Source organism: Sarcophilus harrisii, chromosome 4 (assembly GCF_902635505.1).
Source record: "Sarcophilus harrisii chromosome 4, mSarHar1.11, whole genome shotgun sequence".
NCBI lineage: Eukaryota > Metazoa > Chordata > Mammalia > Dasyuromorphia > Dasyuridae > Sarcophilus > Sarcophilus harrisii.
In genome coordinates this window covers 148,714,884-148,727,543 of record NC_045429.1, presented here as the reverse complement: position 1 = coordinate 148,727,543, position 12,660 = coordinate 148,714,884, and the positions used below count along the sequence as shown (strand labels likewise).

Genomic DNA, 12,660 nt, shown 5'->3' with positions numbered 1-12,660 from the left:
ACTTTTTCTTCAAAGTCCCCAATTATTAATAGTCTAGTTATCTTTAATGGAGACCATGTAAAAAATTTGGAGCCATGGCTAATAAATTTACTCTGGGATGGTCTCCCAAACACATTAATTTGTGTTTTAAAAAGGTGTATATCTTATCAGGTCTTTCCCAGATAATTGTACTGCTGCAGGGCCTTTAATAAAATTCTAAACAAGCACTGGGTGGGGTAAGGCTTTTCTGGTTGTGGGGGGTTCACCCACTCTACACCTGTTCCTTGATGAAGGACTGCTGTGGGTGCCTCTTGTGTGGAAAACTGATATCTCAAGGGTTTTGGTGACTCTTTCAACCACATTGGATAAAGCCAGTTAACTTCTCTCAAAACCTCTTGAGCTTCTTTTGTAAGCTGGGCGTGGTGAATTTAAAGCACTGTCCTTAAAATGTCTTATGGTTTAATGATAGGTAGTCAATAACACTGTGCATCCATTGGATATCTCCTATCAATTTCTGAAAATCATTCAATGTGTTTGCTTTTTCTGTTCTTAAGGAAGTTTTTGAACTGTAACACCTTAGGTATACTTCTATCCTAAATATTGAAAGGGATGTCTTTGAATTTTTCGGTGCTATGTTAATTTTAATTCCTTAGTGTTTCTGTGGTCTTTTTGAACCTCTAACATTTGTTCCTCAATTGCCATCCCAAAATGTATCCATGTAATGTAATAGCAAACTTTTGGGAATGCTTTTCTTACTGGACCAAGAGCACACAACATACATTTGAACATAGTGGGCTGGTTTTTTCCTGGTAAAACCCATTAATTTACTTTAAAGGCTCAGCTAAGTTGCCGGGCACTGAAAAGGCAAATCTTTTCATATCCTCCTTATCCACAGGGATGAAAGAAACAATCCTTAATATCTATGACCCAAAGGGATTCTCTAGGCAAACCAGGTAGGAGGGAAGTCACTGAAGAGTTCCCATAGTTTCCATCTGTTCATTCACTTTTCTTAAATCCGTTAACATCCTCCATTTTCCAGATTTCTTTTTCAAACCAAACACTGGGAAATTCAAGGACTTAAGAAGGTTTTAAGTGTCCTTGGTCAAGCTGTTTTTCTTTCTAATAAGGCCTGAATTTTATCTTTACTTAAGGGCCACTGCTCTATCCACACTTTATCAGTTTTCCATTGGATAGGAACAGGTGAAAGTGTTGGCAGGCCTTCAACGCACCCTGAAAAACCCGAAGTACTCATTTTAATCCTAATTGCTGTAAAAGCGTCTCTTCCCCACAGATTGATGGGATTTTTTCAACTATAAAAGGGTAAAAACTCCTTTTTTCTAAAAAGTCCATCTCATAGGGGCCCCTAACTTCAGCTCTTTATTAATCCTCCTCATGAACATGTAAGTGTCTGCTTTAATCTTTTCCAGTGACTGGGAGCTGGCACCTCAATGACCCTCCGTCTCCCAGTGTCACCAATCCTTCCAATGGAAGGCCATTTTATAGATTGTGAGCATATTGGTCCAGTTTTCCTTGTCCGTAAACTCTGGATTTGTGATCTGGAATCAGAATCTGGGTGACTATCCCAGCTGCTTATTAGGATTCTGTATGGTAAACCTGTGCACTATTTCTCCGGGTGATGTCCACATTGTCCCTGTATTGGTGACTGGGATTTATCTACATTCCCCAGTTTCCCACATCAGTTGTGGATGGACACTGTTTTTCTACTCTCAGGAGGTAAAATGGTCAAACCTACTGTTAGGCAAAGGGATCCATAGGCTGGGAGGAAATTTCCCTCTCAGGGGGGTATCTCATTTCTCAGCTCATAACTCATTTCCCTAATTGTAATCCCTTTCTTCCATCAGGTTGCTTCCGGCTGATTGATTTGTAATCCTTTCTGCCATCATATGGCTTCTTGGCTGATTGGTCATATTGGGGTATTGGCGGTCTAGGCCTCTCTGGGTGCCCTTTGGCTGCCATCATGCCCCAAGGGTTTCCTGGGGCCCTGGGGCTGGGCCCCTCATCCCTTCCCTAACCTGTCTACATTCCTGAGGCCCAATGGAAACCTCTGTTGCATTTGGACATGGGATCGGTCTTGTTCTCCCACCCTGCTTTCTCCTCTGCCTCTGCCAACGAGCTTTCCAGATGCCCTCTTTACCACACTGAAAGCATTGGTTCCTCTAGAAGTCCCTTGCTGGAAGGGACCCTGTCTCCCATGTTGGGATCTTGGGAATCTGCATCATAGTCTGGCTATAAAAGGCATTTTGTACTGTGGCGGCTCTTTGAACTCCTCTAAAGGACATCCTTGGGCGTCCTAGTATAATCCTTCTGCCACCTCATTGCATTTTCCTTGAAGTTGCCTTATTAAAACATCTTTGTTGGATTTTCCCCATTAGTTCTTTATGGTCTCAAGCGTCCCACAAAGTCAGAAAAGGGCTCATCTGGCCCCTTGCATTATTTTTGACCTCACCTTTATCATTTTTATTGTGAATAATCCCGCTTTGATGGTGCAAATTGCTCATATCTGCTCGATAATTAACCTTGTGGCGTCTGCATGGACCTATACCTTGTAGTAGGTCATGGTGATCATACATAACAACATTTGACTATTTTGTTGGGCTTGTATCCTACAGAGCTCCTATATTCAGAAAACATGATTTTGTCCAGGTTCTAGGCAACCTTTGCTTAGATTTCCAGTCATCAGGAGTCAAGACTTGAAAGAAATTCTGTAACACATCTTAACATAAGCTGATGTGCCCCATAATTAGTGCAGGCCTTTTAAGATCTTTAATATTTCTACATTAAAAGGGCGTATCTTGACTTTTTGACTGGGGCATTAGACTGGGAAATTACAGGAAACATAAATGTTGTAGCTCCCGGATGTCCACCCCTTTTCTTTGGCCTTCATTAAGCCCTCTTGAAGCCTGCCAAAGGTTGGTCCCCCCCCCCACCCCCCCTCCTCCTCCAGAGGGTGGGTTGGTGGAAGGAGGGAGTCAATCACTTTTTGGGAGGTGGGGCTGGAACCCCTCCTAGGGGAAAAGGTCCCCCCCTTGTACAAGTCTCCATGCCCTGTGGGGAATTGGTATTAATCTCTTCATTGTCTTCCTCCTTAATATCATGGCTAATTTGAGGAGGGTGGAAGAATCTGGGCTTTTTCTTTCTTCTAGGTTCTTAGTGCTAACTGAAATACATTTAAATAAAATCCTCCATGGAATTGAATGAGGACCATATTCTCTGAAATGTGAACATCTCTTGTCCAACCGGGACCAGTTATCAGAGATCTGCTCCTCCCTTCCAAGGGAGATCAGTTTAATATACCCCAAAATCTGCTATCTTTCCCAAGTTATAAATTTATGTATTTCTTCAGCTTAATCATGCTTTCCGCACCCTCTTGGGGTGGGGTTAGGGGATGGAGAGTCTTTGTAGCCTTTGTCCCATTTTGCCAAAAAAAAATTACTGGTTTTAGTTTTTAAGAAAAAAGTTCCTTATTTGTCTATTAAAATACTCACCAAGTTCCTGGTCACGGAGACTTCTTCAGTCCTTGGTTCCCACCGTTGGGGAAAATGTTAAGATTGTATTTTAAGATCAACCGAGACAGGAATTCAGGTTAGGGAAAATCGTCAGTCTTTTTCTCAGTGGGAAGGATGGAGGTGGAAAAGAGAATGGCGAACCAATTGTGCAGCTGGTCAAAAGCTATGACCAGCACCACACAACCCACCTAGTCCAGACACCCAATCTCCCCAGCTTGTCTTCCTCCCTCTCCCTCCACCACAAAATCGTCATTTCCTTACAAACATCAGGACTTGCAAGGAGAGTGGGCAGGGACATTCTTAATCCAATCATGTATATTAATAGAGTATAGCCCAATTACTATCTAGCCTCATGTACTTGGGACCTCAGTGCATCAGCTCAAACCTCAGCCCATTACAGTCCTCATAATATTTAATTTCATATCTTACTTTGGGCATTTATCCTCTTTATTAAATAGGTCTTTGTTATATTAAAATTTAATATTTAAAGGAATATTTAATTGTTAAATATTTCACAAATGTTTAACAATTATCTTTCTAGGAGGAAAATGTACACACTTTTTTTTAAAGTTGCATTACTACCATTTTTGCCATTCCTTCCTTAGGGTTGGTTTTGTTGATTATTTAGACTTAATTTGTTTTCTCTTATCAAGGTTTAAAAATGCTTACAATGAAAATTTTCTGTTTGAGTTGGCTCCAATGCTCCACTTTGTATTTCTTGTGCCTATCATGGCACCTTGAATATAATAAAACTTTCTCGTTGTTGCACTAAACTAATTTGAATGGAAAATAGACCTATTGTGAAGGGAAAGGTGGAATATGGAAGCCCTTATTAATGGCAAATTCAGTAGTCGCCCTCATGGGTAAAGTTATGAATGACTGTTGTGTGCCAGGTCCTTATGAAGGAATTCTCAGATTTTGTGATTCTATGGGCCCAAATGTTGGTATACCATCTTATTTCCTTTTCTTTCTTCATTCAGGGAATGAGATTTTCCCCCCTCCTTTGAAGAGATGAGACCTAAAATAGTGAATGACGTGATTTTTTTTAAAAAATGTGTTTTGTTTCTTTCTAAAGTCCTTTAGAAATTTTGGATGCTATTTCACTTCGACATGTAGTTAGAGATACTGTGACTATTTTGTTCAATAAGGTCTCTTTTGTTAGCATTAACTCAAGTAATCCTATTTTTTAAATTAAATATTAGAGCTTCAATTCAATCAGGGTAAATTGATATCAACCTTAACATTGATTACTCCAAGGTCATTGTTTTCTTCCCCTATTGAAACTTCCATTGGATTTCTTAACTTTTAGTCTCTTTATATCTTTCATAAAAATCTAATTATAGGGTTTTTGCCTTTTAAAAAAAATCTGATGAAGTTTCTATATTTGTTTTGTGCATCAGAAGTGACTTAACTAACTACAAGTGATGTATCTAACTACAAATGATATGTATATCTTAAGCCATGTCTAGGGCTGTTATTAATGATTATGAATTTTATGAGCTACTATGAAATGTTAGATCAGCATGAGTATGAAAAATGTACCATCTTCTGCCCTTGTATGAATATTTTATCCATTTATTATTTTATCCCCTCTACCCCAATCTTTATAGTATCTTTGTGTTCTTTTTGTGTCAGTTTGTTTCATTTACAAAATGGAAGGTGAAACCTGCTATATAAACATCACATATCTTTTTCACTTTAAAAAAGTGAATGTGTTTTAAAAAATGTGCTTATTATCAAGTCTGGAACATAGTTAACACTATGTTTATTTCCCTTCTTAGAATGTAAATATTTTGGTGATATTCTGAGAATTTCATAAAACTTTTTCCCCCCTCATTTATAAAAATCACTACTTTATGTTAATCTACAAGTTGACATCAATACTACACTAGTTTTTTCTCAGGGACTCTGGAAAATATTTTTTTCTATTGCTTTTCTACAAACCAATTGCAGATCATGGAAATAATGATAACAGCAACAATAATACCCAATGATAAAAGTCATATTTGTAAAATGCTTTAAATTTTCCAAAGTGTTTTCCATGTGTTATATCATTTGAGTTTCCCAAAGACATCCAGTTAGATAGGAGCTATTATTTTCCTAATTTTAAATAGGAGGAAACTGAACTTGAAAAAAGTTTCGTGACTTCTAATGAGTCATACAACTAGTAAGAATCTAGGGCAGCATGGGCACTTTCTACCTCCCGATATAACCCTATCGATCATTAAGCTATTTATTCTGTATTCCTTGATATTTTTTGTTCAAAACACCTTCCATGATGACATTAACCCCAAATTGAATAGATGTCCAGAGTTTCTGCTTGCTTAGCAGAGTTCCAAAACCAGTTAATTTATGTTTGCATTTTTGAACACTTTCAATTAGATCCATGCTAAGAAGTTGGTACTTTGATTCCTTTTGATTTTATAGGTAAGATGAAGTTTTTCACATTTCAGAAGAAAGTATTCATAATGTAAATGTATTTTTAGATTCCTAAAAGAGAAAAACAAAACAATGAATTAAATCAAAACTTTCAATGTCATCTCCTAATATTCCCCCAAGATACCAATAATTGAGCAAATGAAATTTTGAGAATGTGAGTAATTGTATCTGCTTTAAGAGGCTCATAGCTCCTCTATAACTTGGTAGATGGTCTTCAAGGGTTGCTCTGACTGAAGAATTTATTTCCCTTTAGTTAAGCTGATGCTGGCCTTCTCTTAGTCTTTTCCTCAAAATATAAAAAATATAGTGCATTCCTAGACTCATATTCAAGGTCTCTTAAGACCTAGAGGTGGTAGTAATAGCATGCTGTTTTCCTTCTATGGAACTGAGGTCACTTCTTTTTCTTCTGGAGTAGGACTTTAATTAAGGCCCTGCTTATATTGATGTATCAAAATGTATCGAAATGCTTAGAAAATTAGGAAGATAAAGATAATTTTAAATTTCTTTTCTGTATTATAAGCCATTTCCTTTTTCCACTGATATGGCAAACTGGTATTTTGTAATTGTATGACATATATATATATGGTAGTAATAGTTGCTTTTCTATGTTAAACTCATTTATTTGGGGCTGGGAAGGAATGGAATTGCTTTGTGAACTTAATGGTAAGTTTCTTGTTAACTGAAAGAGGTCAGTTTTCATCAATGTTGAGCTTCCCTACAACAATGCAGATTATAGTCTCTCCTCCACCTATTCATGCAACTCTTATCCGTTTGTTCCCAATATTTTTCCCATAGAGAGTAAAGTTTGAGGAAACTTTATCTCCTTTCTTTTATTTTAAGGATAGCACTGTAATATGTAAACTATATAACTGGTTATCTCCAGTTCTTGCCACATGACCATTTGACATCTTTTTCAATCAAACATTTACTCAATAATATTCTTTGCTTCATTTCTTCATTATATGTTGTAACTTGTTCACATTCATTGTGCAACTTGCTATAAACTCTGTGATGCTCTTTAATTTTTCACTGTCATGTTCCATGACACACAGCCATACACAACACTACCAGTTGAATATTGCTGTTAAAAAGATGGGTCTTTTAGCATGTGAAAAGTAGTGGCATAAAATATTTACAAAATAGTATCAGATCCAAAATTACATGGAAAACATTTTTATTATAGTAGTCTTTTTAAAAAATGTTCTAATCAAATATATTTGAACAAATGATGATGAAAATTAAATTTATCTTAATTGAATTTCCTTTCTCTGCGTATCCTTATAATTAAAGCCATATTTCATTGTAATTACTGTGTCAATATCTCTGCACTTGGCTCAGTTACTTTGAGAGTAGAATTTTGACAATATTAAATCCATCATTACCCTGCTTTTCATCAAGAGTGCTGCATATTAAACTGACATTCAGATGTATAACAAAATAAGATTTCTCCTAGCATTGTTTGGGGATATCTTAAGATTATATAAGCAAATAAGCAATATCATTTTGTCTACTTAGCTTCACATGGAGAACATTTAAATTTGTGTTCTTCTTATGTTTAAAAATTAGTTTCTAGAAATAATTTATTTCCTTAATTAAATGATTTTTTAAAAATTCCTCCCCACTCAAAAAAAAATAACTTGTTTAACTGCTTTTGCTTTACTTATTTGGAAATAAGGTAAACAATTTTACATCTGAATTGTTGCATTATCGTGAAAAGAAATTATGCTGCCAAAACTATAGAGAAGAAGGCTCATTAATGGTTGTTGAGCCAAGATAATTAAAAAGCTGTTATCTTATGGTTTTTCTTTCTGTGATTAGAAAGAACTTAGAATTAAAGGTTTATACAAATTGTTAGCAATTTGTCTTTGAGATCTGTACCAATGTATTTCCTTCAATAGAAAGAATGATAGTGGGTCCTAAAACAATGGAACACTGAAAAGCTTAGAAAGTTAACTGAGAAAACAAAACAAAACAAAAAAATGTTTAATTATAGTTCTTATAGGGTTTGTGAATAGAGTACAGGTGATGTGCTTCTAAGCAATGTATTTGACATTTTTAATAAAAACAGATCTATCAAAATTTAAGTGTTTACTATCCAGAATCTCTCTTCCTGACAGGTTGCAGAAGAAAATTTGTTTTGACACATTATCTCTGAATAGGAAGGTAAACCCATATTGAGTTCATAAAACTAGGTCACAGACTCATAATGTGTCACATTGAAAGATTTTTTTTTTTTTTTTATTTAGGGATAAGCTTATAATTATGATTGGCAGACATAGTCTGATTTTCTGCAAATTAGGTACAGTTTAGCCAATTAGTTGATGGTCAGGTACCTTTCAATATTTATGGACTATACATTATTGAAGAACTTTAGAGTTCATGAATTGACTTCCCTAATTCTTTCCTCTTTGAAATGTTTTGGTTTCTAAAGTTGGCTTATGATGTAAAGTACAGCAATTTTTATGCTTTCATGTTTGTGTGTGTGTACATATGTTTGTATGTACAATTTTATGTGTTTATGTACACATATCGTGGGAGGGGGAGAGAGAGTTTTGAATTATGGGATTCATGTTTAAGTATTTTATAAATTATCATTTGTGAGTCATGTTTAAAAATATATTTTTTATCATGTAGGAGACAACAAATAGCTTTCCTTTACCTAATATATACTACCATATATGTTGAATAATTTTCTGGAAAGGATCTTTTAGAGGAACCCTAGATATGAGCTAAATCTAAATTGTTTTGAGAGAGAGAGAGAGAGAGACAGAGAGACAGAGAGACAGAGAGAGAGAGAGAGAGAGAGAGAGAGAGAGAGAGAGAGAGAGAGGAAGGAAAGAAAGAGAGAGAGATGGGAACTCTTAAGAAGATTGAAACAAATTTCTCTGTTCCAGATCTCTTTAAAGAGGTGGCAGGTCCTACAGAGATGTGTGACCAGAGGCAACTAGGTCTTTTGCTTCATGATGTCATCCAGATCCCTCGTCAACTTGGAGAAATAGCAGCTTTTGGTGGTAGTAATATTGAACCTAGTGTTAGAAGCTGCTTCCAACAGGTAAGAACAAGAATGTCTTCAAACCGAAACATTCTCATTAATTTTCTGTTCCTTCTGGCTTTAATTCTCTCTCTCTCTCTTTTTTTTCTCACTCCTAAACATCTAGAGATCAGTCTGTACTGAATACCCCAATCACCTATATTTCCTTATTTCCCAGTTCCTGTTCTAGTTTGTGGCTTCCCTATAGAACAGAAACTTGACATCCAGTTCCATATTTTGCGTTCTGTTACCAAGGCTTTACTGGGATACAATATGCTTTTCTTTAGTGGACAAGTGTACTTTATTTATAAGAATGCTGTGAGAATAACAGTGATCTATTTGAATGTAACATGTACTGAACTTTTCAAAGTAAAAGCATTTTGTAAATAAAAAATTGAATCGCTGTCAAAGTATCATTTTGTCTTGATACATATTTGATCAAAGAATGTTAAATAACAGAAAGAGGATCAAACATACAGAGTCACATGAGAGCCTGAAGCTTATTTAGTCCAATCCCCTCAGGATCCTGAGGCCCATAGAAGAGTTTGTCCTAAAGTCTTACAATTGATATAGAAAGAGCCAGGAAATGACAGAGCTAATAAGTGGTGCAAATAGAATTTGAATAAATCTAGCCCTAGAGTGTTGTAAGTATACCACTATGAAATTTTATGCTGCAAAAACATAGTTCAAAATTAGGAGAGCCATTTATGTTGCAGGTAGTATTTAATTAAGGACAAGTAGCACCTTTAAATATTAGTGTTATTGTATATATGTGTGTTTGTGTGTGTGTACATATTTTTTAAAAATGTATTTATTTATTTATTTTGCTGAGGCAATTGGGATTAAGTGACTTGCCCAGAGTTACACAGCTAGGAGTGTTGTGTCTGAGGTGAGATTTGAATTTAGGTTCTCCTGATTTCAGGACTGCTGCACTTTCCACTGAGCTACATAGCTGTTCCCATTACATAGATTCCTTACTTCCTTCCTTAATCTCCTTCCTCCCTCTTTCCCTCCCTCCTTTCCTCTCTTCCTCTTTCCCTCTCTCCTTTCCTACCTCCTCCCTCTCTTTCTTTTTTTTCTTTCAGCAATTAGGGTTAAATGACTTGCCCAGGGTCACATAGCTAGGAAGTATTAAGTGTCTGTTTCCAGATTTTAACTCAGGATCTGCTAACTTCAGAGCTGGTGCTCGATCCACTGCACCACCTACCTGTCCCTCAAACATTATCTTTAAGGCTAATATGTTTATCAAAGGAATAAAAATGTATGACTTATTCATTGGGAGGGGGAAGATGGGTGAAGAATGAATTTTATATAAACTTTCTCTTTGAGCTGAAAAATGTTACAGTCAACCTCCCAATTTTTTTTTTTTAATCAATTTCATCTAGGAAAGAGAGAAATTGCAAATTTGCAAAACCTTGCAATTACCATCTTTTAAAATTTTGCTGCTAGGATTTGTTTTCACACACAAGTAACCTGTGTGAATTCTCAGCCACAAGAGAATAAAGTAATCAAAATTTAATCATGCTCATTTAGATATTATTTCATATCAAGGACAGAGACCTAGCAAGTTTTAAAGAATGTCATTTTGTCCTCTAGAAGTTTTTACAAAATAAATTTGAAGAAGCAAAATTTTATGCAGCCTCCATTCCAACTTCATACTGTTTTTGAGCCTTTTTTGAGCATTTAATGAAAAAGTAGGAATACTTTTCTTTAGGAAAAATAAATTTCAAATTTCATTTGAAGAGAAGATAGCCAAATATAGTTTAAATGTTGACCTCCAAAATTGGTTGAGGATTTTGGTCATTTTTAATAGATATTTAATGATCTTAGAAAGATCATTCAAGTTGTATATAGATCAAGAGACTGAAAAGCAATCATCAATCATGTAAAAAACATTTGTTAAGTGCCTGTTATGTTCTAGGCACTGTACTAAGCATAGAGGATACAAAGAAAGGTGGTACTTGTTTCCTGAAGTGGTGTGAGGGGGAGGGAAAGAAAGTATATTGGAGGAGAATAACAAGAAAATACACATGTACAAACAAAAAAAGGGATGATAATTAAAGGGGAATGAACAAGGTAAGTTTAAACTCAGACCTGGGGAAAGGCATGAAGTACTGGAAACAAAGGTTACAAAGGAAAAATTAGGAATTAGATAATTTCAGATATGGGAAGTGGTAGTGGTAGATAGATGGGGTTGTATTCTTAGAAAAGCAAAGGTGCCAGTGTCACTGTTTCAAAGGGTATATGGGTATGGGGTAAAAAGAAGTGAAGAAATGTATAAGAAGACTCAAAAAATGGAGGTTAGGAGGTGGGGTTATTAGGACTTTGAATGCCAAACAGAATTTTTTATTTGATCATAGACATGGTAGAAAGCCACTGGAAATCCTTGAATATCTGGGTAATATGATTGGACCAGTGCTTTAGCAATAATTTTATGATACTTTTGAAAAGTTTAAAAATTAATCCTAAAGGATAAATAATTTATTCTTATTCTATATAACTATTTCTGTTTTTTCTAGTTATAGAAATGTAAAACTTCAGCAGAAAGAACCTTAGTAATCATGAAGCCTGGCCTCCTATCTCATCCATGAGGAATTGGGATCAAGAAAAATTAAGTGATTTTTGTCTTGGGTCACTAAGCTTCCCTTTGTTGACAGCCTCCAAATGTGCAAAATTCCAATTTTGGAATACAATTGGATACAAATGTTCAGTGTTTATCTCTGCTTTCATTTAAATTCTTCATTTTAAAAAATGCTTGTCTTTTTTTTTTTTTTAAACAGAATCACAATAAACCAGAGATAAATGTTAAAGATTTTATAGATTGGATGTGTTTGGAGCCACAGTCCATGGTATGGCTGCCAGTTTTACATCGAGTAGCAGCTGCAGAGACTGCAAAACATCAGGCGAAGTGCAACATCTGTAAAGAATGTCCCATCGTTGGCTTCAGGTAAGAGAAGATTCCTGGTCTAGATCTGGGGTCTCATCATGTTCCTTCCCTGTTGTTATGATAGCACTTTGCCTTCTTTCTCACTCTGGCACTCATTCCTTAACCATACTCCGACTAAGTATTTCTGCAGAACCGCTGTATTATGGTATCACTTTGCAATCCATGACCTTTCTATAGGTTACAAAAGCATTTGTGCACGATTACTCCATGACTGAAAGGGAAAAAAAAAAATAACAAACCAACAACAGCCCTTCCTAGGATTCACTAGACTGTCAAAATATAGAGAAGCTGAGGTATTTTCTGGTTTTTTTGAGACTCACACCTTTAGGTTTATTCCCAAAGAACAAGAAGTAATTTATCATGGCAAACTGAAGAAGTACTAAAATCATATTTTTATCTTCTCTTGAAACTTTAAAGAAATAAACTGTCCATAATTTCTTGTTATACACTGTTAAACTATATCATTAAATGTAGACAGTTTACCAAGAATCATTATTTTCTCCCCCTCCCTTTCAAATGCCCTCCCCTAATTAAAAAACAAAACAAAACAAAAACAAATACAAAACACAGACATGTTGTGGAACTTTAAGGAGTACTGATTGTTAAGTTTTTGACATAAATATTTATACCTCATAAATTGGTAATTTAAAACCATTGTTCAATTTATTATTTTGTTGACTTTCTAGTCTTAGAAAAGTATTAATAATACTTAAAAGTATGCATCATATGTATTTTCC

At 35.5% G+C, this 12,660-nt stretch overlaps 1 protein-coding gene across 12 annotated transcripts in view; it reads left to right on the top strand.

Moving 5' to 3' along the window:
* The window catches only part of UTRN (utrophin), a 639,104-nt gene that overhangs the window by 563,238 nt on the left and 63,206 nt on the right, over positions 1-12,660 (top strand). For all 12 annotated transcript variants that reach the window (XM_012549387.3, XM_023503254.2, XM_023503253.2 and 9 more), the window contains 2 exons: positions 8,840-8,997; positions 11,757-11,923. In XM_012549387.3, coding sequence (XP_012404841.1) covers positions 8,840-8,997; positions 11,757-11,923 — 325 coding nt within the window. The remainder of the gene's footprint in view (positions 1-8,839; positions 8,998-11,756; positions 11,924-12,660) is intronic.